The sequence below is a fragment of the Malania oleifera genome, chromosome 12, assembly GCF_029873635.1.
Source record: "Malania oleifera isolate guangnan ecotype guangnan chromosome 12, ASM2987363v1, whole genome shotgun sequence".
In the NCBI taxonomy this organism is placed as follows: Eukaryota; Viridiplantae; Streptophyta; class Magnoliopsida; order Santalales; family Ximeniaceae; genus Malania; species Malania oleifera.
In genome coordinates, this window is record NC_080428.1 from 78,879,618 (window position 1) to 78,905,425 (window position 25,808).

General features: G+C 35.4%; 2 protein-coding genes and 1 long non-coding RNA gene across 4 annotated transcripts in view; 2 read left to right on the top strand and 1 right to left on the bottom strand.

Moving 5' to 3' along the window:
• The window catches only part of LOC131144024 (uncharacterized), a 40,666-nt gene extending 22,821 nt beyond the window's left edge, over positions 1–17,845 (top strand). Inside the window, exons 10-20 of the mRNA XM_058092367.1 lie at positions 24–80; positions 3,179–3,253; positions 3,416–3,463; positions 3,838–3,859; positions 8,404–8,631; positions 8,725–9,053; positions 11,406–11,658; positions 11,737–12,510; positions 12,781–13,027; positions 13,296–14,257; positions 14,493–17,845. Coding sequence (XP_057948350.1) covers positions 24–80; positions 3,179–3,253; positions 3,416–3,463; positions 3,838–3,859; positions 8,404–8,631; positions 8,725–9,053; positions 11,406–11,658; positions 11,737–12,510; positions 12,781–13,027; positions 13,296–13,741 — 2,479 coding nt within the window. The 3' untranslated portion in view covers positions 13,742–14,257; positions 14,493–17,845. The remainder of the gene's footprint in view (positions 1–23; positions 81–3,178; positions 3,254–3,415; positions 3,464–3,837; positions 3,860–8,403; positions 8,632–8,724; positions 9,054–11,405; positions 11,659–11,736; positions 12,511–12,780; positions 13,028–13,295; positions 14,258–14,492) is intronic.
• Positions 13,106–20,203, bottom strand: LOC131144537 (inorganic phosphate transporter 2-1, chloroplastic). Of its 2 annotated transcripts, XR_009133837.1 has the most exons (6): positions 19,263–20,203; positions 16,659–16,850; positions 15,482–16,287; positions 14,082–14,524; positions 13,881–14,001; positions 13,106–13,707 (listed from the first exon to the last, which is right to left on the bottom strand). XR_009133837.1 is itself a non-coding variant. In XM_058093235.1 (4 exons), the coding sequence occupies exons 1-4, from the start codon at positions 20,010–20,012 to the stop codon at positions 15,348–15,350; spliced, it is 1,764 nt and encodes a 587-aa protein (XP_057949218.1). In that variant the 5' UTR covers positions 20,013–20,203; the 3' UTR covers positions 15,322–15,347. The 2 variants fall into 2 exon arrangements, 1 of the variants encoding a protein (XP_057949218.1); XM_058093235.1 differs by lacking the exons at positions 13,106–13,707; positions 13,881–14,001; positions 14,082–14,524 and adding an exon at positions 15,322–15,363.
• Positions 20,204–23,851: 3,648 nt separating this feature from the next.
• LOC131144538 (uncharacterized) lies at positions 23,852–25,612 on the top strand. Its single transcript, XR_009133838.1, has 3 exons — positions 23,852–23,903; positions 24,336–24,397; positions 25,530–25,612. It is a non-coding gene; the product is annotated as an uncharacterized LOC131144538 (long non-coding RNA).
• Positions 25,613–25,808: the final 196 nt, after the last annotated feature.

The window sequence follows — 25,808 nt, forward strand, 5'->3', positions numbered from 1 at the left end:
CATATTTTAGGTGTGCACTGCAGGAAGCTGCATTCAAAAAGACGGAACTCATCACCGTCGCCTGGCAGGTCTAGGAGAAGGTACCCATTTATCAAATTATGTTTCTTTTGTTGGTGCTCCATTTTCTGCCTCTGTTTGCATGCATGTGTGCATGCAATATCTGCATGCATTTGCTTGTTTTTTATACATGATGGTGTGGACATTTTCATAGTTTTTAAAATAAAATGAAAATAATGTGAACTGAAAGTCAACTGCTTATCATATTTTCGTGTTTGATGGACAACAGTTGCCCAATCATTTGTTTGCTTTGTATATACATAATTGAAAACAACATGGTAAGTTATGATATTTGTTTAGTTATTAGGTTAGATTGATCTTTTCCATTTTCTGCATCAGATTCTCATCATTTTTTTTGGCTTTTTTGTTAATTTGATTTAATTCCAGTCAAGTTTCTGGTGATGAAATTTCCATGCCTGGTGGTGATTTCTTAACTAGCTTACTATGTTTTAGTTATGATGAAAATTATACATTTATTTTATTTTTTGCTCTATATTCTTGTCTTGACCATGGATGCTCTGTTATGGGAGCAAATGGAAATAGAATGAGTTCTATATTGGCAGTGTATCAATTATTTACGTATTTATTGGTGTCTACTTTGTATGCATAGGAAAATTTATAATTTTTGTTTCTTAAATTTAACAACTATTGTTATTGTGTGAACTAATAGACATTCTGCAGATGCAATTTTTTAGTGCCACCAAGCAGAACCATATGAGTGGAAATGAGAGTCATGGTTTCTTTTTCACATCTGTTGTATGTGCTAGCTAGGGTATTTTTCTGGATTTGAATTCAAGGCTTGGTTATCTTAAGTTGCAAGAAGAAAGGATCTGACTGTTTATGCTGATACTATCTGGAGATGGTCAAAACTAAAAGTAATTGCGGTGCAGCTTTAGATATGCAATGTTACTAAGCTCATGCATTTTTTTTAATACCTTCTGTGGGCATTTATCCGAACTAAAGTCATCAATAATTTGTCGCTAATAGTTATCTTCTTCTATAAGCATTTCTTGATGGTTGTACTATGCAGCGAGAGGAAATTAATGCATAATTCTAAAACATTTACATATTCATGTTCTGTGATAATTCACAAGTTGCATTTATTTGAACCCACTGACATGTGCAACCTACCTATCAAAGAGGGGGAATTGAGGTTAAAATGAGAGGAAGGAAAAGGAAGGGCGAATGGTGGTTGGGGTTTGGGATGGGAGCAGCTTGCATGCATATTGAAAAGGCATCCAAGTTTATGGTTGTGAACATGGTTTTAAATCGCGGTAGCGGGTAGCGTAATGTAACGGTAACAAGTGTAACGGGAAGCGGGAGTAGCGGATGTTACATAACGGGAAGCAAGCGTAACGGCCATGAATTTTTTTGAAGCACACAACCTTGTGCATATTAGCGTACTTGCATGTTTTAAGCTTTTGGCCCCTCTTAGAAAGAGTTTTAGCGTATTTTGGAACCTTTAGTTTGAGTAACTAAGTTATTTGGTAAGGGCAACAAATTTACATTTATTTTAAACCACCATTGATAGAAAATTTATGTGTGTGTCTATATTTATACTTCTCATTGTTCTTATTGTAAATTCTTATGTGTGCTAAATTAATTAATAAAACAAATTACATTATACACCCCATTAATCTATTAGACACATAAGACATACGAATAATACAAATATAAAATAGCTAGAAAAGAAAGAAGGTTGAAGTTGAAAAATATAGAACATAAATATCACATTACTAATATTATCAAAAGAAAATATTTTCCTAATAAGTTAGTATTTTCAAATTGTTAATTAATGCATCTCTTATGAGTATTTAAAGAAATAGTAAATTTTGTATCATTGTCATCCTCATTATAATCTTTTCCCCTCTCGAGTCTCGCCACATGGTATATTGAGAATGATTTATGAAAGAGAGGAAAAAAGTGAGAAGAAAAAGTAAAAAGTAAAATAAACTTTTTTGGTGTAACAGTCCTGTAGCGGTTATGTAACGGTCATGGTCCGTAACAGCCGCTACAGCCGTAATTTTTCTTCCCACTGATTTCGCAGTGTGTAACTGTATCGGTAACCCAAAAAACCATTACGTAACGGCGTTACATAATGGTCGCGCCCGTTATTTAAAACCATGGTTGTGAAGCTGCTTTAGCTAACTATTGGTACATTAGCCTGCAAATGAAGGGCTCTGTCTTTTTTGTTGACCATGAAGTGTGGGGAAATCGCATCTTCCCTGCTCAAGCGGCCAGAGTTTATATTACATGCATCATGCTCTAACTAGATTTTAAAAATATTGTGTTTATTAGAATCTGTTATATATTTGATGGTGTTCATTCTTTTCTGTTTTGCTATCCATTTTAAACAGAGTTTAGTGTTGTAATCAGTTCTATAAAAATGCATATAAACATCTAGTCTTGGGGATTGCACCTCTTGCATCTGGATATCTTATGCTTTGCTTAATACCATAAGGATGTGTATGTTTTGCTGGCTAAGGGTGGCTAGGCTTGCATAAGCTCTTTAATTCCAGTCATGCCCTTATTCTGTTTCTGTAGGTGCTGGCTAAACACCAGATATGATAATTGTCCTAGTAAATCCAGTCAAATATTATCCAGTCCAGTTTAGCCTCACGAAAGCCAATCCTGTGAAATAAATGCATCCTTACATCTTATGACAGTAGGAGCATGATGGTGATATAACCAGTCAACAGTCATTGCTTTGCATTTGATGTATTTGTGCAATGGGTAAATTCAAGTATTATTTCAGCACCTGTTGACAATGTTGATAAATTTGCTTGGACCCATATTTCTCATCCACTTCCTCCCTTTTTTTATTTTTTATTTTTTTTCCTTGTTCAAAGATTAGACTGATGCAGGAAGTTGTTTTTTAATTTTTAATTTTTTATGTGGGCCATTAAAACAAATTCTTTTTGATGCAATCTTTATAAACTTCTGGCAATTTCCTCTCCATTTACCAACAATACTTGATATTTAGTTATAGATGCTATTTGTGAGAAGTAGACTAGTTTGTGCTGACAGGCCAATTGTTACGTCTTAGCTGTTTACAAGGCTGAGCATGTCTCTTGAATTATATAACTCACTGTATCAGTATGATGGATGTTTTCATTTCTAGACAAGTTTCGCGGTCTCCACATAGCAAGCATTCTGAACGCAGGCATTCTCCCTATTCTTCTCTTGAGGCCTCCAGGTGTGTTCCTAGTGCAGTCTTTATAACTAAGATTATGTTATTGTTTTTGAGACATGTACATCCTCATTATAACAATAAGCAACTCAGGTGAAAGCATTTGCCCTGGATTTTTTGATATTGAATTGTTTCGAGTTTATAAACTGTTCCAATCTGTTTTTGCAGGGGGAGGAGGTCAAGGTCGAGGTCAAGGTCACCTGTTCGCCGGAAAAGGTGATTGGTGAGAATGGTATGGACTTTGAGGTGGAAGTCCTGACTGGTAGCAAGAGTTCTGAAAATCCATGCCCTGGATTGGATATTTCGTGCATCAGGTGACACTTATCCACAGTAATTGGGATAATTAGAGCTAGATCACCTCCAAATAGGTTTATGCTGCGGGGCAACTTTGACTGCAAGATTAGCATGTGCCCAAGGATGGTTGACGTATGCATCCATTGTGCGTTGGAAGTGGTTGTCAGGAACTGTTAAACTGCACAAAGTTTTGGGTTAATGTTCATTGGCATTAGGCGTGCACACTTGTAAAATATCTGTAATCGTATTTTTTATTTAGATGTTTGTAGGGCTACTCAATTTTGTTCCACTTGCAGGAGCTGTGAGGTGTTTTGCTGGGTGGGTTGAACTGAGTCTATGAAAGAGCATGGGTGCAATCTGCATTGGAGATGTGTTAGGGAGATTGCGACTGTTTGATGACAGGTCAAATTTCAATCTTGTATGGTGCAACTGGCCAAAACAGACTATCTTACTAGAGTTGAATCGGAAAGTGCCTTTTAAGAGGCCTGGTGGTAGAGCCCACTCCTGGGTTTGCCCTACGAAATGTCCTAACGTTTTGGAGTCTGTATAATACGGGGCTTGTGACTTTCGGCATTTCTGAAAGTTTTGAGATGCCCGGTGGGAAGGCCCACAGAGGAGGGCAGTTCTGTGCTTTGATCAGGTCCGAGGCTTGGGGTATGTTGCTCGTTGTGTTTCGAGTCTCTTCTGATTTCCCATTTGTTTTAGGCCTTGTTTGGAATTTGGATGAGGGAAAGGAAAAGAAAATATGGAAGAATCTAATTTCTCTTGTTTGGTTATAAAGAAAATTTAAAAATAAAATAAAAAGAATATATATTGAATTAATGAACAAAAATTTGATTTTATATGCAATTCATGTTTAATATTTTTAAATATTTAATTATATTAGAATAAATTTTTTATCTTTTGAGTAGTATTTGATATAGAGTGAAATATAATAGAAAATGAGTTTTTTTTTTCCCTTCATTTTTCTCTGACCTATTTTACCATAATTATTGATCACAACGGATTCTTAGGGTGCTAGGGCCGGGTTTTATGGATCATTTTTGTGTGCTAACGCAGACTACAATAGATTATGTGAGCGGTTAATTTGCAACTCTACCAACCCCATCATAAAATCTTGTTGCTTCAAGCGGGACAAGGGGAGCCTCTCCCAGCTCGTGAATTAAAAAGAGAGATTTTATATAGTCCTTGACAAGGGGGATGACAAATTATCTGCAGTTTTGAGAAAGAATGGAACATATATTTTAAATCTTCATTGATGGTAAAAACTGACATGGCTTTATGAACAAATATTAAACCTAGAATCCAAAAGCAAAATAAAAAATTTGATTGAATCATGACGATGATTCAGTTAGTTTTTGTATCCGAGTGAAATTTTGATTTTGATTGCCCTGGCTTCTTCCTCAATTCAGTGTTTCCTAGAATGTTGTGCTTTCCATGAAAGGAAAAAAAAAGGGGCAACCATTCTAGTCTTCTCTTTTGAGAATCCAATTGGGAATGTGTCGCTTTCAGAAGAACGAGTAGTACTGTTTTAAAAAGGAATTGACCACAATATCGAGGAGTTCACATTTTTTGCGAAGCAATGAAAGAATTTTTTGTTTTAATGTTTGGAGTTTCCATTGGGCGAGATAAGTGACTTTGTTGGCTATAAAAGAATTGAACAATATAGAATTAAATTGGTCTTTGTAGTTTTATAGGTTCTTCATTTGTTTTTTTGTTCTCAATTATTTTCATGATGTCACACCAAATATTGATGGTGATTAAGAAGGAAAAAGAGTTACATGGATGAATTTAAATAAATTTTAAATGCAAGTCCCCTTCAAGCATACTGATAGTGATAGCTCTCTTTAAATTACTAGCATGGATGTTGTGTCAATCATACCTCCAATAAATTCTCAACCAAGTAGTGCTTGCCATACCTAACTAGGCCTAGTGGAAGTGGTAGTGGGAGGGGAAGTGGCCTTTCCATTTCTTCCTCACTGCTCCAGTGGTGCGGTTAGGCTGGGGAGTGGGATTTCTTCCTAATGCCAGAGTCGCGCACTACACTTTTTTTTTTTTTTTTTTTTTTCCCACAGAAGGTAATGCCCCTGGATTTTTTGTCGAGAAAAACATATATAAAGGGAGAAGTATAGGAATATTGTGTTAATATTTCGCTTGTAAGTGGAATTCACTTGTCTGATATTACGGTGTAATTATAATTTGAGTGCATTAAATAGCACTTACATTAATAATAATAATAATAATAATAGCACAGCAACACAAAAGAAGGATTGTACAATAAAATTCTATTGGTGGTACCTCTTTCATATGCAAAATTTCTTTTTATCTATTTTAGGGTTAAACTTTGAAAAGTAAATTGAGTGCGAGTACTTATTAGTTATGCAACAAAATGTTAAATTTTCGGATTTGGACAGATAAAAATTATGTTTGATTCACGAAATGCCTATACTCAAAAAATAAATTAACTTTAATAGGTTAGTTACAACAACTTATATAAGAAATTATGTTGTTACTATAAAGTAAATAATAATATGAAATTTTTATCAGTTTATAGCAAGGGGATATCTATTTCTTTCACTTACGTCTTAAATGAAATAATTAGGAATATAAATTTCCTCGATTTTTAAAATTTAAATTAAATTTTATCTTATTCCAAGAATAGCTATGATCCTGAATGAAACATGCAACAATATTATGGATATATTACTTGGTTAAAACAATCTATTTGTAACTTGCTCTTAAGTTGAAAAATAAAGACATATATTTTTATTACCATAGCTACTTTTCATTAATATAATTTTAACTTTTAATAAAATCGATATAGATAGAAACTTTTTCCTTAACAATTCAAAAGCCACAAGTCTCTCTAGTAAAAAACAGATTTTACTTATAAAAAAAAATATGAACTTTTTATTGAAATAAAAATGCTAAACTGGGTAGACATTCTATTTAGACATTGGGAATTGGAGATACTTGGGTCCCATTTTTAGTCAAAATGTCTTAAGAGATACAACCATTGAAAATACTGATACTAAAAAGAAATTAGGTTTTGGAGGATCAATGAAATCCTCCCATTAGACCCTCTTATTTAGGGGCGTATTTAAGTTGAGTCAAGTTGACATAGTAAAATACTCAAACTCGACTCTACTAAAAAATGTTAAGTTCAAAACTGTCTCAAGATTTTATATTTGTTAAACTTGAACTATAAGTTCATTAAACTTAATCTCAACTTAATTATAAATTAATATTAAATATATATAAATATACAATGTATATATAATATTAAATATATTTATAAGATATATATTATATGACATATATAATATAAAAATAATAAAATTTAAAAGTTTGGGCTCAAAATTCGACTCAAATATTATTATTGAGATTGAAATCGATTTGTTAAAATGTTCAAGTATACATCTATTTTTATTTAATAAAAATAAACTAAAAAATATATATCACAAGATATTATCTAAGTATAATCTCATACCACCTATTATTTAATGTAATTTTATTGAATGGGAGGATTGAAGAAAGGATCACATCAACCTTCCCTACGATTAGGGGTGAGCATAATTCGGTTAAAACTGAATTAACCGATTAAATTCGATTGACTTGATTCGATTAAAAATTTATTCAGTTCGGTTCAGTTTTTATTTTCGTTGAATTTTGATTTTCGATTTTTGATTCAGTTTTTGGGTTCGATTAATTCGGTTAGCTGAATTAACTGAATAGTATAAATTAATAATAAATAATTATAAATATATATATATTATATATTAACATATTTTATATATTATATATATACTAAAATTTTATTTATTTTATATAACATATATATTAAAAATCTATATTATATATATATATATTAAAATATTAAATCGGTTAAGCGATTTAATCGAAATTCGGTTCGGTCAGTTTGATTAATGAGATTTTTTAACCGAATTATTCGATTAATTAATCGAATTCATTGAAATATTTTTGTCCCGATTTGTAATTTTTCTCGCTAATACTTGCTTTGTCCCAAAAAAAGAAAAGAAAAATTGCAAGTGAATCCTAAATTATGGGCACATTTAACGAGTTTTTTCCGGTTTTATTATTAAAAATAAATAAAATATTAAATAATACTCTGATTGGGAAAAATATTTCCAAAATAATGCTCACGTAATCTCGCAGCTCCAAGTTGCGAGATTTAAATTAATGGGCCGCTGGAAAGACGATGCGTGGCAAGGAGAGAACCAAATCTCGCAGCCAACGGGAAGTTGACACGTGGCACGGAGGGGAGAAAATCTCCGAACTCCAAACTACGAGATTTAAAGGGAGAGATATGAGCAGATGAAACAAATCTTGTAGGATAAACATGTGAGATTCTCCACGTGTCACACGCCGGGGCATTTCAAAGACAAATCTCGCAGCTTGGCGTTGCGAGATTGTCATGCGTCACTTTCCCGCTGGTTGCGAGATTTGCTCCCCCCACCACGCGTCACCTTCTCGCTGGCTGCTCCATTTAAATCTCGCAACTTGGAGCTGCGAGATTTGCTACCCTTCGTGTCATGTGTCAACTTTCCGCTGGCTGCGAGATTTGCTCCCTTTCGTGCCACGCATCTCATTTCCAACGGCCCATCAGTTTAAATTTGGCAACATCAAGTTGTGAGATAACGTGAACATTACTTTAAAATTTTTTTTCCTAATTAGAGTATTATTTAATATAAAACGAGAAAAACTCCACATTTAACCCAAACACCCAAAGTGGGGTTGGGCGAGGGGGGGAACCAAAGGCGGACAAAATGGAGATTTTCATTTTTGAACGCGCGGCGCGCTGACGCTTTCGTGATGGGAAATCTCAGGTGTCTGCCGGTTAGTCTGATGACCCTCGCCGTCTTGGCGGGGGTGGTGCTAGTGGTATTCGTGTACATTTCACCTTGCCCAATTTCAACTCCACCTTTCCGTTAAAGCTCCACACACCTTCTGACAGACCCAACTTACAAAAATATTTCAAACCCATCTCAGCTTCAATCTTAGCCTCATTCCTCAACTACATAGCACCAATGAAGGTTTCTTCTAGTTTCTCTTCCTTCGCCCGCAGAAAGGTCGATTTCTCAGTGACCCTCTGAAGCTAATGCTCTTTCATTCTGTTATTTCTTCCGTTGTTCTGTTCAAATCGTTCCCGTTTTGTTTTACAGCCAGTTCAGCTTGGATTATGGTCAATTTGGACATGTGGGTTTCTTCTTATTGGCCTATCTCTCTATGCCACTCAGAGGTTACCTTCACTGGAGGATCAAATCAACAATTCCAAAGGTTTAGACCATTTGGGCGATCCGACAATTGCAATATTCTCCGCGCCTCGCCCGTTCACTGGTTCAATCGGGGCAAGGCAGGTTCTTGCGGTTCGTTCATGGCTTGCTTTGTCCCCGGACATCAGTATATTTCTGTTTAGCCGAGACCCTAGTGTTGCTTCTTTTGCACGTGCCTTCGGTTCGCGTGTTTCCATCGAACCCAATATCGATTTCACGTAAGCATTTGTATTTAAGTTTATTCTTTAATTTTTAGTTTGTTTGTTCATTGGAGGTTTCGTCCTTATCTGTATCAATTGATCATGTTGATCGACGGAATGTCTTTATATGGAATGCTACTAATGTTTTCGTATGGATGAAGAGAGCATGTGCTCATAAGTTGTTTATTTATTCTGCAAATGATTGATATATTGCATCATGCTGATAAAAGAATGAATAGGGTTAATGAGCAGTAGTTTCTTCCATTTATTTGTAATTCTATGAGGAAATCAAGTGACCTGGTACAAGAGGTAAGAAATACTGCTTTTTGAAGTACTGAATTCATATTGGACTTGGGGTATTCAAAAAGAAGGGTGGCTTGATCTGAGGAGAGCTCAAATAACTGTTTTATTCAGTGTTTCAGTTTAAGGAATTAGCAAATTTGCTAATTGTATTGTTAAACTCAGAATTTTGCACTTTTTCCTGTTGTGAGGAATTTCAATGATAACGGTTAAATGTAGAAGATTATATATTATTCTGTAGGGGGATTATTTCCTTGTTTAGAATAGTTGATTGTATTATATAATGTAAGATTGGGATGTACATAATTAGTAGAAGAATTCATGAAGTATTGAATTGAATTCCGCTCACAATTCTGAATGACCAAAGCAAGTGCCTTGCTGCCACCTGTATAACATCCAAACTGTGCATCAAGAAGGGTTTCAACATGGAAGCCTACAGTGATAGATTGTACAGGAAATAGACGCTAAGAAGCCCATAAAGAGGTCTATTCATGCTCACCACTAAGTGGGAACAGGCAAACATTCCCCTCCACTTGAATAAAGAGAAGGAAAAGAAAACTGGAAAAAAAGAACTAAAGAAGTATAACTAGTTGTCTTGGACACTAACAACTCCTGCCTGCCCATACTCCATATTTTTGTGAGGCTTTAGGGAGCTCATTAAAGGTTGGTACGCTAAAGTAGAGCAGTTAGGTCCAACTTTAGATATTCAAGTTGTATGGAAGAGAGGAAGCCAATGGTTTATGCTCAATTGATTGAGGAATTGTTTTTTTTTTTTTTTTTTTCTTTTTCATCAATATGGATAAACTGAAATTCAAAGTTTTAAGCCAAACCAGTTAAGTAAATCTATGTGCTTCTCCTTTTTGTAGGTTAATATTAACATATCAAGACATTTCATATGACGTTTGGAGGTTGGATGACCATTTTGAAATAATTTTAATGTACAGGTGTAAGTGCCAAACTCAGTTCATTTGTTGGTGGGAGGGTAATTTTTTCTTTCAGAATAGGTTTGCTAATAAATATTGTCTGAATTTTCTTTGAGAGATCACTGACTTCTTTGAGATATCTTGTATAAATACCTGCATGATATCCAGTACGTTTAAAACATTATTGACCTTTGAAACTCACCTGGTATTATCTGATTTCAATTGTGGCAGAGCTTGCTTTTTCAGTTATTTCGATCCAAAATTTTTGTTCATTAGGTTTAAGTGTATGGACTATTGTTTAATCAGTGAGATACTGCTGAACTGGTGGTTCAAGCAGTCCTAGATTCCCTGGTCTAGGTGAGGGTTCTTTACCATGGCTAGAAATTAGATTGCTCGATGTTATGTTTTGTTTACTGTTCTTTTTTCACATTTTTTTGTTGTTTTTTTGTTGTTTTGGTTATGTTGGGTGTCTTGGCGTCCTCAGCTCATCTAGCTACATGATATATGATCACTAGTGGCGTCACGAGGTATTCAGACTAATCCCTCGCCCACGCTGTTTGGCCCCACAGCCAACACAGGAAGTAAATTCAGGTTTTTGCTCAACAAGGCTGGAATTGAACCTGGGCGACAAGCAGCCCACCGCAGATCCCCCTGCCACCTGAGACAGCGCCTAGGGGCCACATTTTTGTTGTTGTTGTTGTAACTGCTTCTTTGTTTAGAAATCAGAGAGAGAGAGGGAGGGAATGAGGGAGGAAGGGATGCTACTTGTTGTATACCTAATCTCATAAAAGACAAACTCCAAACAAGGTCCTCTTTGCTTCCATGTGATGTCTTGTTTACTGTTCTTTTTTCGCATTGCTTTTTTTTTGTTGTTGTTGTTTAGAAATTAATTCGCTTCCAGAGAAAGAGAGAGGGAGGGAGGGAGGGAGGAATGTTACTTGTTCAATATTTAATCTCATAAAAGATAACTCCAAACAAGGTCTTCTTTACTTAAAAGATTTAATAAAGGGATGGTAATGTGTAATGATATGATTGTTGGTTACTTCTGTTTTTTGGATGTGGTCTTGCAAACATATTATGTTTTCATGCTCTATTTGTAAAGGAAATTAGCCCACAAATGTTCCTATTTGTGTCAATTTGCTTCCAGTTTCCTGGGTACACCTTTCTTCCATTCCATGGTTGCAAGAGCACAGGCATCAACATCAGACATTTCTGTTCTTATCGACCCTGAAACAATTCTCCTGCCGGACTTAATATCAACCTTGAATCATGCTTGCAAACTTGATCACGAATGGCTTCTTGTTGCTTCATCACAAAACATTTCCTACTTTCCATTTTATTTGGATGAAACTGGGAAACATTGGCTGAGAGAGGGAGGTAGACAGATTGGACTTGAGAAGGTATGAAGGAATGCTTTTTAGATTCAAAGTGGATGTCATTATGAGACAAATTCATTGAAGCCACACTACCTTCATCAGTTGCAGGAGTTTCTTGCGCAGACCTGGCAGTGGAGTTATTGTGATGAGAGGATGCTAATGGCATGGAACAATAGAGGCCTGCTTTTGCATAGTGGTGTTATCCCTCCTTTCTTGTACGGGAGGGGCCTCCACAATCATTGGGTTATTAATGAGGCTCTATCTTTTGACTCTAGGTTCGTATTTGATGCCAGTTGGACCATATCAAATTTCCGCCTGAATAATTCAGATCAGCACTCCAATCGGTTAGTTGGAGGTTTCAAAGTTCCAAATATTGAAGAAGGAAGTTGGGAGACTCTGGGTAATTCACATCTAGGGGCATTGTATGGATCATTGTATTTCCATGAAGCCAAGTACTCTGATTTAGTAAAATTGATCAAATGTAGTGGGCAATATATTTTTGTTGACACAGAAAAAAAAGTTATTCATCCATTTGGATATGAAAGCTCATTGAGCTTATGGAATGGAAGGATATTCCATTTTTGGAGGGAGAAGAAAACTATGGAGTGCATTGGTGGTATAAAATCAGCTGAAAAAATTATAGATTGTTCAATGAAGAATCTCTTGGCATCCTCAATGCGATTACATATTCCATTCTCCTTAGAATCTCTTCTTTCGGCTGTTGCAGACAAGAATAAGACAGTTGTGCTTGCTGTCGCGGGATACAGTTACAAAGACATGCTAATGAGCTGGGCATGTAGAATGCGCCAGCTCCTAGTAATGAATTTTGTGGTTTGCGCTCTTGATCATGAAATCTATCAGTTCTCCATCTTGCAGGTACAGCTGCTTCATTTTTTTTATGTCTGTTTTGGTCATTGTCTTGTTCTTTCATGCATGTTTCTAATACCAATTTCCTTGCTTTTGATCTCTCTCTTATTCATTCACACAAGCCACATGCTAGTAATATCAATTTCCCTCAGTGTCTGTATATACTTGGCCAGCTTCAAGGAAATTTCAATTTGAATCTGCAGTAATTTGTGCATTTCATATGTAGTTTTACTCTCTCTCTCTCTCTCTCTCTCTCACATAGATATTTGCTTTTTCTAGGGCCTGCCTGTTTTCAAGGATCCATTAGCTCCAAGCAACATCAGCTTCAGCAACTGCCACTTTGGAACAAAATGCTTCCAGAGAGTGACCAAAGTGAAGTCCCGATTGGTTTTGCAGATACTGAAGCTGGGGTATAATGTACTTTTGAGTGATGTTGATGTCTATTGGTTCCAAAATCCATTACCATTCCTTTACTCTTTTGGTCCTGCTGTTGTCGCAGCGCAATCTGATGAATACAAGAAAACAGGTAGTTGCATCCACTAACTCTTTGTCCCCATTGGCATGTAACTGGTAATAGGGGTAACACTTTCAGGAAAAGAATGGGGGAAGAAATGACCTTTTTGATTCAGCATTTGACTTGATCAAGTACACTCAAATTCTCTTGCTTTTTCCTTTCTGGAACAATGTGGAAGAAAGTTCTTGCGTGTTTCAATAATTACGACTAAAATATGCTTAACTTCTCTGCAATTACATTGTCCAATCCTTAAATGCTTTGCTGGGATTGTTATCTGTAGGACCCATTAACTTACCTCGACGATTGAATTCTGGTTTCTACTTTGCTCGTTCTGATGGTAAAACAATTGCGGCTATGGAAATGATAGTGAAGCATGCTGCAACCTCCAATCTATCTGAACAGCCAAGCTTCTATGACACCTTATGTGGTAAAGGAGGGACCAATCGCCTTGGTGATGACAGATGCTTGGAACCCAAAACAAATCTAACGGTATACTTCTTGGACAGAAACCTCTTTCCAAATGGTGCATATGATGGTCTATGGGAGAAAAAAGATGTGAAAACTGCCTGCTTGAAGAAAGGCTGTCTCATCCTCCATAACAATTGGATCAGTGGAAGGAGTAAGAAACTCGAACGTCAGGTGCTTTCAGGCCTCTGGGAGTATGACCTTAGCACCAGGATGTGTCTGCAAAGCTGGCATAATACCAAAGTGATCAGTTACTTCTAGACATTCTTGCTACATTCTTGTTTTCTCTTGGTGGTTAGCTTTGGTTTCATCATTGCTTTCCCTCGAAAAGAGAATAGTAAAGAAGGAGCTGGCCACAAATAACAGAAACAAATCTGACACAGGAAATACATTGAATTACCTCAAACTAATGAAATGTTAGCACTCCTGTTGCTGGATATAATGCAAATATTTGGGTTCAAAGCTTCTGATTTCTGGCTGTGCTGAAGGGATGTGATCTTTTGTTAGGACTAGTCCTGTTCCTGCAACATTGGGCTTAAGCTTACAACCAAAAAGATTTTGTTGCAAAGATAGTTCATGGAGTTCGGAGTGGGAGCTATACCAAAATTCAGTTCCTTCATCTCAAATGATGGTAAAAAAATATCCTCGACATTGGTTGCCTATCCAGAAGATATTCATGAATTTTTCCCAATATTTTCAACAATCTTTCCCTTCTATGGCTAGAAGAAAAGCTGTTGCCTGGTCTGAAATATTGCCTAATCCAGTTGACCTCTGCAGGTGAGTTCTTGTCCTTGCTATGTTCTTCCTATGGCCTTGTTTCCTGGACTAAAGACCACCTGTCTTAACATTCAGTGCTGTTTGAATTATTTTCCATTTTTAGATTCTTCTTTCTTTCCAAATTTATTCACCTCCTCTGATCATGTTTGTTTCGTCCTCATAAGTGGATGGTGCGGTCTTGTGTTGGCATACATATTCATTATGTGTTCATTAATAATTGGCCATTTGATCGTAGGTAATTATGATTACCTTGTGCTGGTTGAGTACCTGCATAATATGGTCAGCAACTCATCAGAAGAATACTCTATATGAACATGTCCTATGCGTCACAAAGATTAAAGTGATTTCATGCTTCTGAAATTTGTAGTTCAACAATGTTCCCATGCACAAGAGTGGCCTTTAACCTGCGTGGAAACGGCATTGGTGGCTATATTCAAAGGTCAAACTACTATTATGCTTTTAATGAACTACTATCTTTAGAGGTCGTTGAATGTTGTCTCCTCAATCCTCAAAATGCTAATGGAGCTATAGTTTCAGGGTAGCAGATTTTTCAGATATAGCAATAGCAAAATTAGCAGTTTTCTGCTCTCTTGGAAACTGCTTGGTTTCCTCATGTTTGTCTGTCACTCTCTTGAGGTCCATTGCTTCCTTTTCAAACCATTCTCTTAGAAATTTGTGAGAAATTCTTCAGCCACAAAAATGCCTACTTTGGAGTTTGGTCTTGCTGAATTGCTGAAATTATGTCTGAAATCTGAATGAGTCCAAAAATTATAATTTTTTAGCATGAAAGTTTTTGATTTGCATTATTTTTTCTTTTCCAAATTTTATTGACATGCACGCTATTGCTCGTTCAACACCCATCAAATTATAGTAAAGCATTTAAAGAGTGAAGTTCCAGTGTTTGTGACCATCTTGCCCAACCCTTTATAAATGGATCTCTATTGTAAAAATGTCAAATGCATTCTTGGTCTTTGCCAAACACTTCATTTGTACTGCTCCCCTATCCATATTTTCAAGCTGGCGGCTATGAGCAAGAAGTAATGGCCTTTTTATTCACTTCAATCTGGACAACTGATTTTGTTATGTCAATTCAATTCATGGTGATTCTGACACAGCAAATCACAGAAGATCAAAGAAATGTCATCATTGTAAATATCACTTTGAAAAAACATGCGTGATTTCTGATAAATAGCAAGTGTTTCACTATCCTAAATTTACACTCACAGAATATATGACAGGAGCTTGGTCAAGATCCAAGTGTAGAATACAGAAACTATGGCACCCACTGGAATTGTCACAGCCCATGAAGTCACAATCTCCTTCACTGTTTCTGTTCTAATTCTGTTTAGTCCTCTTGCAAACCCCACCCCCATCACAGCACCCACTAGAGTATGGGTTGCTGAGATGGGTAGTCCCAACTTTGATGCAAATAGGACCACAGAAGCTGCAGCAAATTCAGCAGCAAATCCTCTAGTTGGAGTGAGTTCTGTAATTTTCTTTCCAATTGTGGCTATCACCCTATAACCCCACATTGTAAGACCCGCAACAATCCCAAATCCACCCCATGCAAGAACATCAGTTGGAATAACAATTTCAGTTCCACCTGTGCCGTGAAGAATAGATAATGCAGCAGCCAAAGGGCCAATTGCGTTAGAGACGTCATTTCCACCATGAGCAAATGACATGAAGCAGGCTGAGAGGACTTGCATGTACCCAAACACCCCATACACAATTTCAAGCTGGGTACCTTTTGGGCCTGCTATATCTGAAAGAAACCCTATATTTTTATCATGAAGAGCATCTTCCTTCTGCTCTGATGACTTGAGCAGAAGATGACCAAGCTGTTTCTGAATAATTCTGTAGACGAGGAATGCACCAGCAGTGCCACAGGCTAAGGCCTGGGTCACAGCCAATGGAAGTGTCTTGCTAAGAGGGAAGGCTGCAAAAGAGATTCCAGTTACGCCCACAAAAACAGCAATTGGTGCAGCTGCAGCTGCAGCTTGCCCTGGGTTTGGAGCACTGTACACAAACTAGAAGAAGTGAAGCAGTTAAGTATCAGGGACTGCATGAAACATCTCATCAATGTTACAGGTTTTGAAGGATTGTAAACTTGTTTGGTTGCATTTGGCATTGTCTTAGATTTGTTGTGTACAACATAATTCAGCCTACCATGCTTATGGCCTATGATTTGTCCTATGTTGAGGACTTTCTTGTTCTCCTTTAGCTGCATCTGATTTTCCTTTCTGGTTTCGATTATCCTTTTTTTCCTAGAAATAAAAATCAGTGTGAACTTTATGATAGCATGCTAAACATGCTGATTTCCTAAGCCATAAGCATGGAATTTACATTAAATGTAAGCTTCTGAGCCAGATGGTTTGAGTCCCAGTGAATGAGAACATACCCTGCGGATACACTTGTAGACAAGAAATGAGACCATTGCACCTATTAAAGGTGAGAACACCCAGGATGAAATCACCCTCATCAGTGAACTCCAGAAGACAGCACCAGCCCCACCATAGACGAGGCCAAATCCAACCATGCTTCCTACAATACAATGCGTGGTGGAGACAGGCCAGCCATAATATGATGCAACCTGAACAAAGAAGACAACTTCATCAAAGAGGAAGTGCAGAGAAACACCAAATATTTAATTTAGCATTAAATGGGGTGGCGATTCTATCCAACATATGAAGAAAATCAGATTTTTTTGTCTCCCTTCTTGATAAATCCCTTGTGGCTATGATGCATTTTGCAATAGTGCACACTGAAGACAATTCTCAGAAGATGATGCCGAATCCAGGTCTTCCCCAACGTCACAGCTTTCTTGTACATTCAAATGCTAAAAATGGACAGCATGTCCAGACCAATATTGCACCAGAGTTGATATATGATCCTTAAAAGTGCCCCAAACTTGCTGAAAGTAAAAAGCAGCTACAAATGCTCGTTCAATTCTTCAGGCTGTTTTGATACTGGGTGCTGGAAGAAGTTGTGGAAATCAAATATTCATTTGAGAACATAGATTCTGTGCTGAACATTGGTGTTAAATGCCATTCCTCCTAAATCTACTATGGCCTGTAGCTTTCCGGCAGATAGATGATACACTATGTACCCCCCTTTTATCTTGTAGATGATTCTGTGCTTTCAACACCAGCTCTCAAAGAAGCCATGGTTAACACTTTTATTTTCATTTGTTTGGCGGTGTTCTTGTCATTAGTGGGGATTTTTTTTTTCCTATCTTTATTAGAAAATCTCTCACTTATAGTTGAAAAATACCGTGATTCCAACCTTGAGTCGTTAGTGGGTTTACTTTTAATGGTTGGGGGTACAAATACCCTCTTGCTGTGTATTGTAGGATTAGCGTGCAGCTGTGTTCAAATCAAGCTTCCCTCTTGTCTACCTATCTCTTAACATTCTACCTTCGTTCTTCTTCCTCCTTTCCTTTTTCTCCCTTCCTTTCTTCTCTTGTTATTTATGCTGACGTAGGTGACTTGTTCTTTCATTCTGAAACTGATAGGCTTCTGGTAATGTTTTTTGGAACTGTGTATTGGTTCATTTTGAAAGAAAATCCTGAAATGAGAATATTGGAACAGGGGATTTGGGGTTGCACTACCTTCCCATCGTTTAGCTAAACCTGTCTAATCTGTGTATGGTTATTCATTACTTTCCCATGAACAGGGTATTCAAATTTCAAGCTCAACTCACTATTTACAAACTTTGTTTGGACAAAAGAAAAGAGAAGAAAAAAAAAATAAGGGAAATCATTTTTTGCTATATTTTCTCTCTATATCAATTACTATTAAAAATAAAAATATGTTCTAATATTATTAAAATTTATGATAAATTAAATATTAACAAAGTATAAAATTAAAATTTTATTAATTGCTTTGGTATATTATTATTTTTTTTAATTTTTAATTTTTAATTTTACTTTTCTTGGTGGCTAAATATGAAAAAGTGGATTCTTCCAAATTATTCTTTCATTTCCCTAATATTTTTCAACTTCCAAATGGAACTTTAAAATTTAGGCCTCATATATTATTAAATTAATGGAGAAAACCTGAGAGAAATGCAGACTCCACTAAAATTTAAAGGCTTATAAATGCGCACAGAATTTTGATGGAAAATTTGATTTGGATAGTAAAAGAAGAAGAAAAATAGTACTAAAATATGAGAAAAAAAAATTATGAAATATTGAAATTATAATTAGATATAATAATGCATAAACTAAAATATTGCAAAGAAAATGCAACAAGAACAAGCATGAGTGTATAAATAAAAAATATATAATAATTGTAAAAAATTAGAATATGGGATAGTTTAATTAGTATAAATGAAATTCAAAATCAACTAAATATTTGTTCATATGCAACTTTGCTCAAAATTCAAACAATTGAAATTACATTTAACTCAATAAACTTATTTAACAAGATTCCTTATATTTGTTGAGAACTATCAAATATCAATGCTATGAAAGCTTTACCGAAAATAGAATGTAATATTTGGTTTGCAAAATGTTAGAGTTATTCAAATAGAAGAATTTAATAGTTTACACAAAAAAATATTTTATTATTAAGGAACAAATAATATTGTAAGTTTTTCTTTATAAATTCTTAATACATTTTCTTATTTCATGTTGCATAACATAATAAATATTTTTGTAAGGGTAGCCTTTTTTTTTTCTAAATTATTACATAATCATACAAATTTCATTGCATTCTCATTTATTTTATTCTATTGTTAGGAATAGGTAGGCATGCTACCAATCTTTTGAAGGGAAAAAAATTGTTCTATATTTGATTTTCAAAAAATTGACATTTTTTTTTTAATTCCAAAAATATGACAACTTACAGATGATTTGTTAAAATAAATAAATAAAATTTTTAGTAAAAAAACTGTCCTCGATTTTTCAATGAATCCATTTTGCGAGTCTTCAGCAATTTCGTGGTAGTTGAAGTCCATGGTAGACAAGAAAAGTAGGAACAGAGATAAGATCAGCGAAAAGCACCTGCAGCCACGTGCCGGCGGCGGCTAGAGAAGAGAGCAGGCCGGCAAAAAGCAAACTATCCTTGCCCTGGAACACGTCGGCAACCAGAATCCCCTTCTGCATTGTATTCGACACATGCGTACCGATCAACAGCGCGCCGGAGAACTCCAGCACCGCCGCCGTCAGAACCGCTTGCCGGAGCGTCAGAGCGCCGGAGCCCACCGAAGTCCCCATCGCATTGGCCACATCGTTAGCCCCAATGTTCCACGCCATGTAGAACCCGAACAGAAGCGTCGCGTACGACAACAATTTGGTCCTCAGGCCGAATCCCTGCCCCACGGACTTCATAAAGAACGGCAGACTCAGCGCCGCGAACACTATGCAGATGGTTATGGCGGAAGCAGTTCTCGCTGATATGTGGAAAGCCTGAGCCATTCCGGGCTGGTCGTCGGCATCGTCTTTCGGTTTCGCATCTTCTTGGGGTTCCCCTGTTGCTTTGAACCCCTGTTCGTCCTCGCCGTCGGCGAACGAAAATACGGCGGCGAAAGGGTGGAAGAGCTGGTGAGTTCTGAATCTGAGAAGATAAAGAGAGGATTTAGGGGGGGAAAGGAGAGCGTCCCTTTTCGGGAATTGGGGATCTGAGATGGAGAGAGAGGGGCGTTTGGGGAGGTGGGGGAGGGCGGAGGTGCGGAGGAGGAGGGCGGCTTGGTGTGCTGCAAAGGTGCTTCTGGCGGAGTAGAGTGGAGAAGAGGAGGAGCAAGTAGTACTCATGTCTCGAGTAGAAACAGAGGAAGAGGGCAGAGACAGAAGAAGAAGAAGATGGTAGTGGCGGCAGCGGTGGGGTTATTGAGTGTTCTTCGCCATAGGAGATTGTGGAGTAGGGTTGGGGGAGGAGGAAGAGGAGTACGCATATTAGGTGTGGAGTGGGGAGCGGGAGATTTTTGGGGAGGAGGGGGTGAGGGGTAGGGGGGTGGAGGAGGAAAAGGTGACTGGTGAGAGTGGATTTGGCTGGTTGCTTTTCTTCCATAGATTGAAACGAGTGGTGGGTGGGTGATCTAGATTCCAGCACTGAAAAATACATGCACAATCAAAAATGGCTGAACTTGCCCAGCCCTGTCCGCATAAAATTAGAAATACTTGGGAATGCTTCATGGACGTAAGATTTAAAATTGAGTTTTTTTTTTTTTTCAGTTTATCATTATTTTAAAATAATATATTAAATAATATACTCTTCGAAAAAATATTTTCCAAAATGACTCTCACGTAACTCGCTGCTTGGCTCAACGAGATTTGTTGCCGCATGTTAAGACCAGCTTTTTTTTCCTAGGTATATCTCAGTGGACCAGGTGGCAAAACACACGTCAACATACAATTGAGCTATCATTTAAATCTCGCTATTTAGTTCAGTAAATTCGTTTAAACCAAGCGTGAGATTTACTATACATTCAATTTTTTTATTATTAATAATCCATCATTTTCAAAAAAAAAATTTAACTACAATTTATAACATGGATTATTTCAATTTTTTGTGTTCTCATTTTCTATTTATTTATTATTATAATAAATTAATTTTTTTATTAATAATCCAAAATATATTATTTTTAAAAATCTTTTTAACTACAATTTGTAACATGGATTGTTTCAATTTTTTGTGTTCTCATTTTCTATTTATTTATTATAATAATAAATTAAATTTTTGTAACGAAGAACCATTTAATAATTTAAATTTTCACGTAAAATAAATTATTTTTTAAAATTTAATTAAAAATATTATTTTTATCATAAATTAATATAACAGTCACACGTTATAAATGTATACTAATAACAAGATTATTTTTAATTAAAAATAATTATTATTGAAATTATTAACTAAAAATCTTAATAATTCTAATTTAAATTATATTTAAAACTAATAATAACACTTATTTCAATACAATCAAATGTCACTTATAATTTTTAGGACTTTTTCAATCCAACACTTATTAAATTCAACACTTCTACATAAGGAATTTCAAGTCACTTATTTATTTGTCTTAATTGTAGTAGATCATATAATTTGTGTATGCAGAATTCGTGGTACTTATTTGGTGTCACCACTATGAATTTCATGCGAGCATTATTTATTTATCAAATAATGTCCTGACTATCTTTTCCCTTCTTTTTTTTTTTCTTTCTTATGAAAATATAATTAATTAATGGCTAAAGTGTACTAGTAGAGATCATCAGCAGTGGTTTTGATAAGAGCATTTTCTGGATACTTGATCCGTCTTGTTCAGGTAATTACATTCAGCTTTGATCTTGTTTTATTTATCGTTTTTAACACTTATATATATGCTTCTCTTCTCTTAATTGTTTAGAAAAACTGAAAGCTCTAACCTACCTTCAGACTATACATTCTGGATTCGTCTTGTTCAGGTAATTACATTCAGTTTTGATCTTGTTTTATTTATCGTTTTTAACACTTATATATATATATATATATATGCTTCTCTTCTCTTAATTGTTTAGAAAAACTGAAAGCTCCAACCTACCTTCAGACTATATATTCTGGAAGTCCTGAAACTACATCACTCATTTGATGTGGTCTTCTAGATTTGTTTATTTTCGTTTTGGCTTATACATTTCATTAACTATCTTATAGATATTAGACAAGTTGCAGCATTGTACAAAGATAATCTTTTGACCTTACTAGCATGTTGAAACCTAATTTGTTGCTTGAATCATTCGCCTAAATAGAAACAAAAATATGACTTTTAATACTGATAGCATCAATATCCATATCATTTGGATACAAAGTATTAATGTTATTAAGTATTAAAAGGATGATTTGCTTATCAATTATTTTTTTCATTTATCTTAGATTAATCTTCACTCATTAGTTAATTAACTGTTTGATTTAGGGATGAGGTTAGCGAATCCCAGTTCAACTAAGTTTTGAACATTGAGTTAGATCAAATTATAGAGGTGTTTGTATTTATACAAGTCCTTTTTTTTACACTTGTTATCCCCACTATTTCCTTGAATTAATTTGAAATAGATCTGTGATCATAAATTTTTTTAACAATGTTTTATATGTGTAGGCATGTAAGTTCCTTGATAAGAAGTGGTGTCCCAAATTTGTGGTAATTATTGTTCAGAGGAATCATCACATTAAGTTCTTCCAACCTGGTGGGTGTCCAAACAATGTTCCTCCTAGTAAGCGCACATGTTGGAATGGTCTCTATGCATGCGCACATGCTGAATGATTGTGAGTATATACATTAAGTTGTGGTATTAATTAAGAACTTGGTTTTTTACAGTCAAATTTCATGTTTTTTTGTTTGTGCTGAATTTAATGCACATGTTATTGAGGTGAGATAATTAGATTTATTTACGCCTTTCAACCATATATGCCAATTGTAATTATTTTACCGCTTGCTTTAATTTGCAAATGATCACAATGCCTGCACATTACCATGTGTTGTTAGATGAGGTTTTGTAGATCTTGTTCATTCTCTGTCATATGTGTAAGTAGATTCGGGCCATTGTAGCTATTGAAATGATGGTTATTGAATAGTTTTAATTAAAAATAATCTTGTTATTTGTGTATATTTATAACGTTTGACTATTATATTGTTGACTTGTGACTCCCATTACCCATATTCAGCCATGCACTTTGAGTTGTTTATTTGTTATTGAACTAATATTTTATAATATGAATAATATCAAGTAAGTATTGAAACTCAAAATTTGATATACATATCTACCTTACAACTTACAAGCTCATGTTCTAGTTAACTAATTCTTAAAATATAATTAATTTATCATTAATGTACAAAAATTAAATTATAAATTTATCATTTGTTGTTACAAAACTTAAATTATAATTATTATTTGTTGTTCAACCAACATTATATAATATAAATAATATCATTTAGCGTGGTGTGGACATCCAATTATATAAAACATCATTACTGTAAAAATTTTGGTAGAATCTTCTTTTAAAAAATGACTATATCTGTAAAAATCCCAAAAAGAGATATAAAATATTAGTGGATTGATTTCAAAAATTAAAAAATATATATATAATTAATTAATTAATTAATTAATTGGATTTGAAAGAAAAAAAGAAAAAAATAATAATTAAAATTTATTTCTATTTTTATTAATAAAATATATTATTAATATTAATTTAATATTATTAAATTGAATTGATTAAATAAATAATATTAAAGATATATGTGTGTGTGTGTGTATATATATATATATATATATATATATAAGGATTAAAGTAAAAAGGAAAAAAATAAAAATAATATAATATAATATAATTATATAGGTAAAGTTGAAGAGAAACCTTCAGGACGTTTCGTGAAGGTTGATTTGAATATGTAATGAATTTTTTATTTTATTTTATTTTACTTTCTTCTTCTTCTTCTTCTTCTTCTTCCTTTCTTCTTCTTCTTCTTTACTTTTCCTTTTCTTTATTCTTTTCTCTGCACTGAACTCTCTCTCTCTCTCTCTCTCTCTCTCACCTCACGTTCTCTCTCCCTCTCTCCTTGATTTCGTGACGGATTTTCGCCCGATCGAAAATTCGAAGATACTATTGGACTCCATTCGCCGCTACCGTCATTTCTACCGGAGCGGATCGGTGGTAGGAGCGGCATAAGCGTATTCCCCGGGGTAAGCCATTTTTTCCTTTTTCTTTAATTTTTTGCAAAATATAAGCCCAATTGACGAACGGACACCACCACGAGAATCTAGGGATGATTCTCTACAAGTCTAGTGGGACGGAATTCTCGTGGGGGTGTCGGACCAAAACCCCAAATTTGGGGTGCGGCGATTATTAAGGGGCTTATTTTTAATTAATTAGCATTAATTTAGAAATGCTAAAATATTAAACATCTAGAACTGAAGTAGGATTTCTGAAATTTTGGGCCTGGGTGAGCGCCGCGGGTGTAATTTTGGGACCCGCAGGTAAAATTTGAAAAATTAAATAGGGATGTTAAATAATAGTTTAAATATTAATTTGAGGTATATGGAGCCTAGGGAAGACTAGATGAGTATTATTTTGGAGAAATAGATTAATTAATCTTGAAAAAATATAAATTTCAGGAGTTGAATTTTGGGCGCTAAGAGCATAGGATTTGGGCCCTAAGGAATTTCTCAGTAGCCAGGTAAGGGAGTAAACTAAGGCAGTTCTTTTCCATGCAAAATATTATTGATTATGAGTAAATTTATTTTCAGAAAAGCATATGATATACCTATATATTATAGATGAAATGTACGTTTGGGAAATACTGTTATTATGATGAAACGTATATGTATGTATGAAATGATAGAAAAACATGATTTTAAAATATGAAGTATGACTTTTGACAGGACATGTGTGGCATGAATATTATTTCACGTGAAATGAGATAAGATATGAATGCTTTTACAAGTAAAACACATTTTCAGATATTATGAAACGATGAGTTATATTGTGATGGTTTTGACGATTATATGATGAACGGTGTATTTTCAGAATGTATATACCTAAAACGATTTAGCGCGAGGCCATATTTTATGTTATTGGCACGAGGCCGTATTTTATGCTATCGGCACAAGGCCGTATTTTATGTTATCGGCATGAGACCGTATTTATATTATTGGCGCGAGACCATATTTACTATGATTTTGGCGCGAGGCCATAGGTATGATTTCGGCGCGAGGCCGTATCTATGTTTTCGGCACGATGCCGTAATGATGTTATGTATGATCATGTATTATATGTTATTGCAACTAGGATGTAGTTTAGTTCAGACCAGGAGCTCGGTACCGTAGCTATGGGTTAATTTTGGCACGAGGCCTTATTAGTGCTACCGTCTCACGAGGGGATGGGAGATGGATAGTCGATGTGGCTTTCAGTAGAGTGTGGACGTCCACCTGGCAGTCCGGACCAGGGTGTGGCGGGCCCATCGTACTTACAGACATATTTGATTCGGCAGTGGTCGGCTAGCCATTGTCGGGTCCCGCCTTCGAGCTGCACAACCCGTCATGGGGGGGTTATACATGTCACCAACTAGCTATTCATCTTGGGTTTGTTTTCAGTACTACAGTTATAACAGATGATTTTATGTATGTTTTGATTTATTAACAGTTGTGAAAATATATTTTTACCCGGTACGATATGAGGATGTTTATAGAATTATGAAATGTACTGTATACGTATAAATGCATTAAATATTCATGTTGTCATACAGCTGTATTTAATTTATTTTCCCTTACTGAGAAGTGTCTCACCCCCAAAATTAATTAATTTTTCAGGAGCCCCTGAGAGACCGACGGGTCAGGGCCGCCGTTGAGCTAGTGAAATTACCCTGTGAGAAGGGTAAGATTTTGTAATAGGGTCAGAGTTATTTTGTGTTTGACCCTAGAGATATTTTGATGTATGTGAGGATGTATAGAATGCTCTGATATTTTGTTTTATGATTAGATGTTTAAGATTTTATGTTTACTGCTGCTAGGTTTTCCGCTGTGTTTGACAGGTGTCCCCGCTACCCACGGGTTCGGGTTGACCATTTTATTTATTATGTGATATTTTAT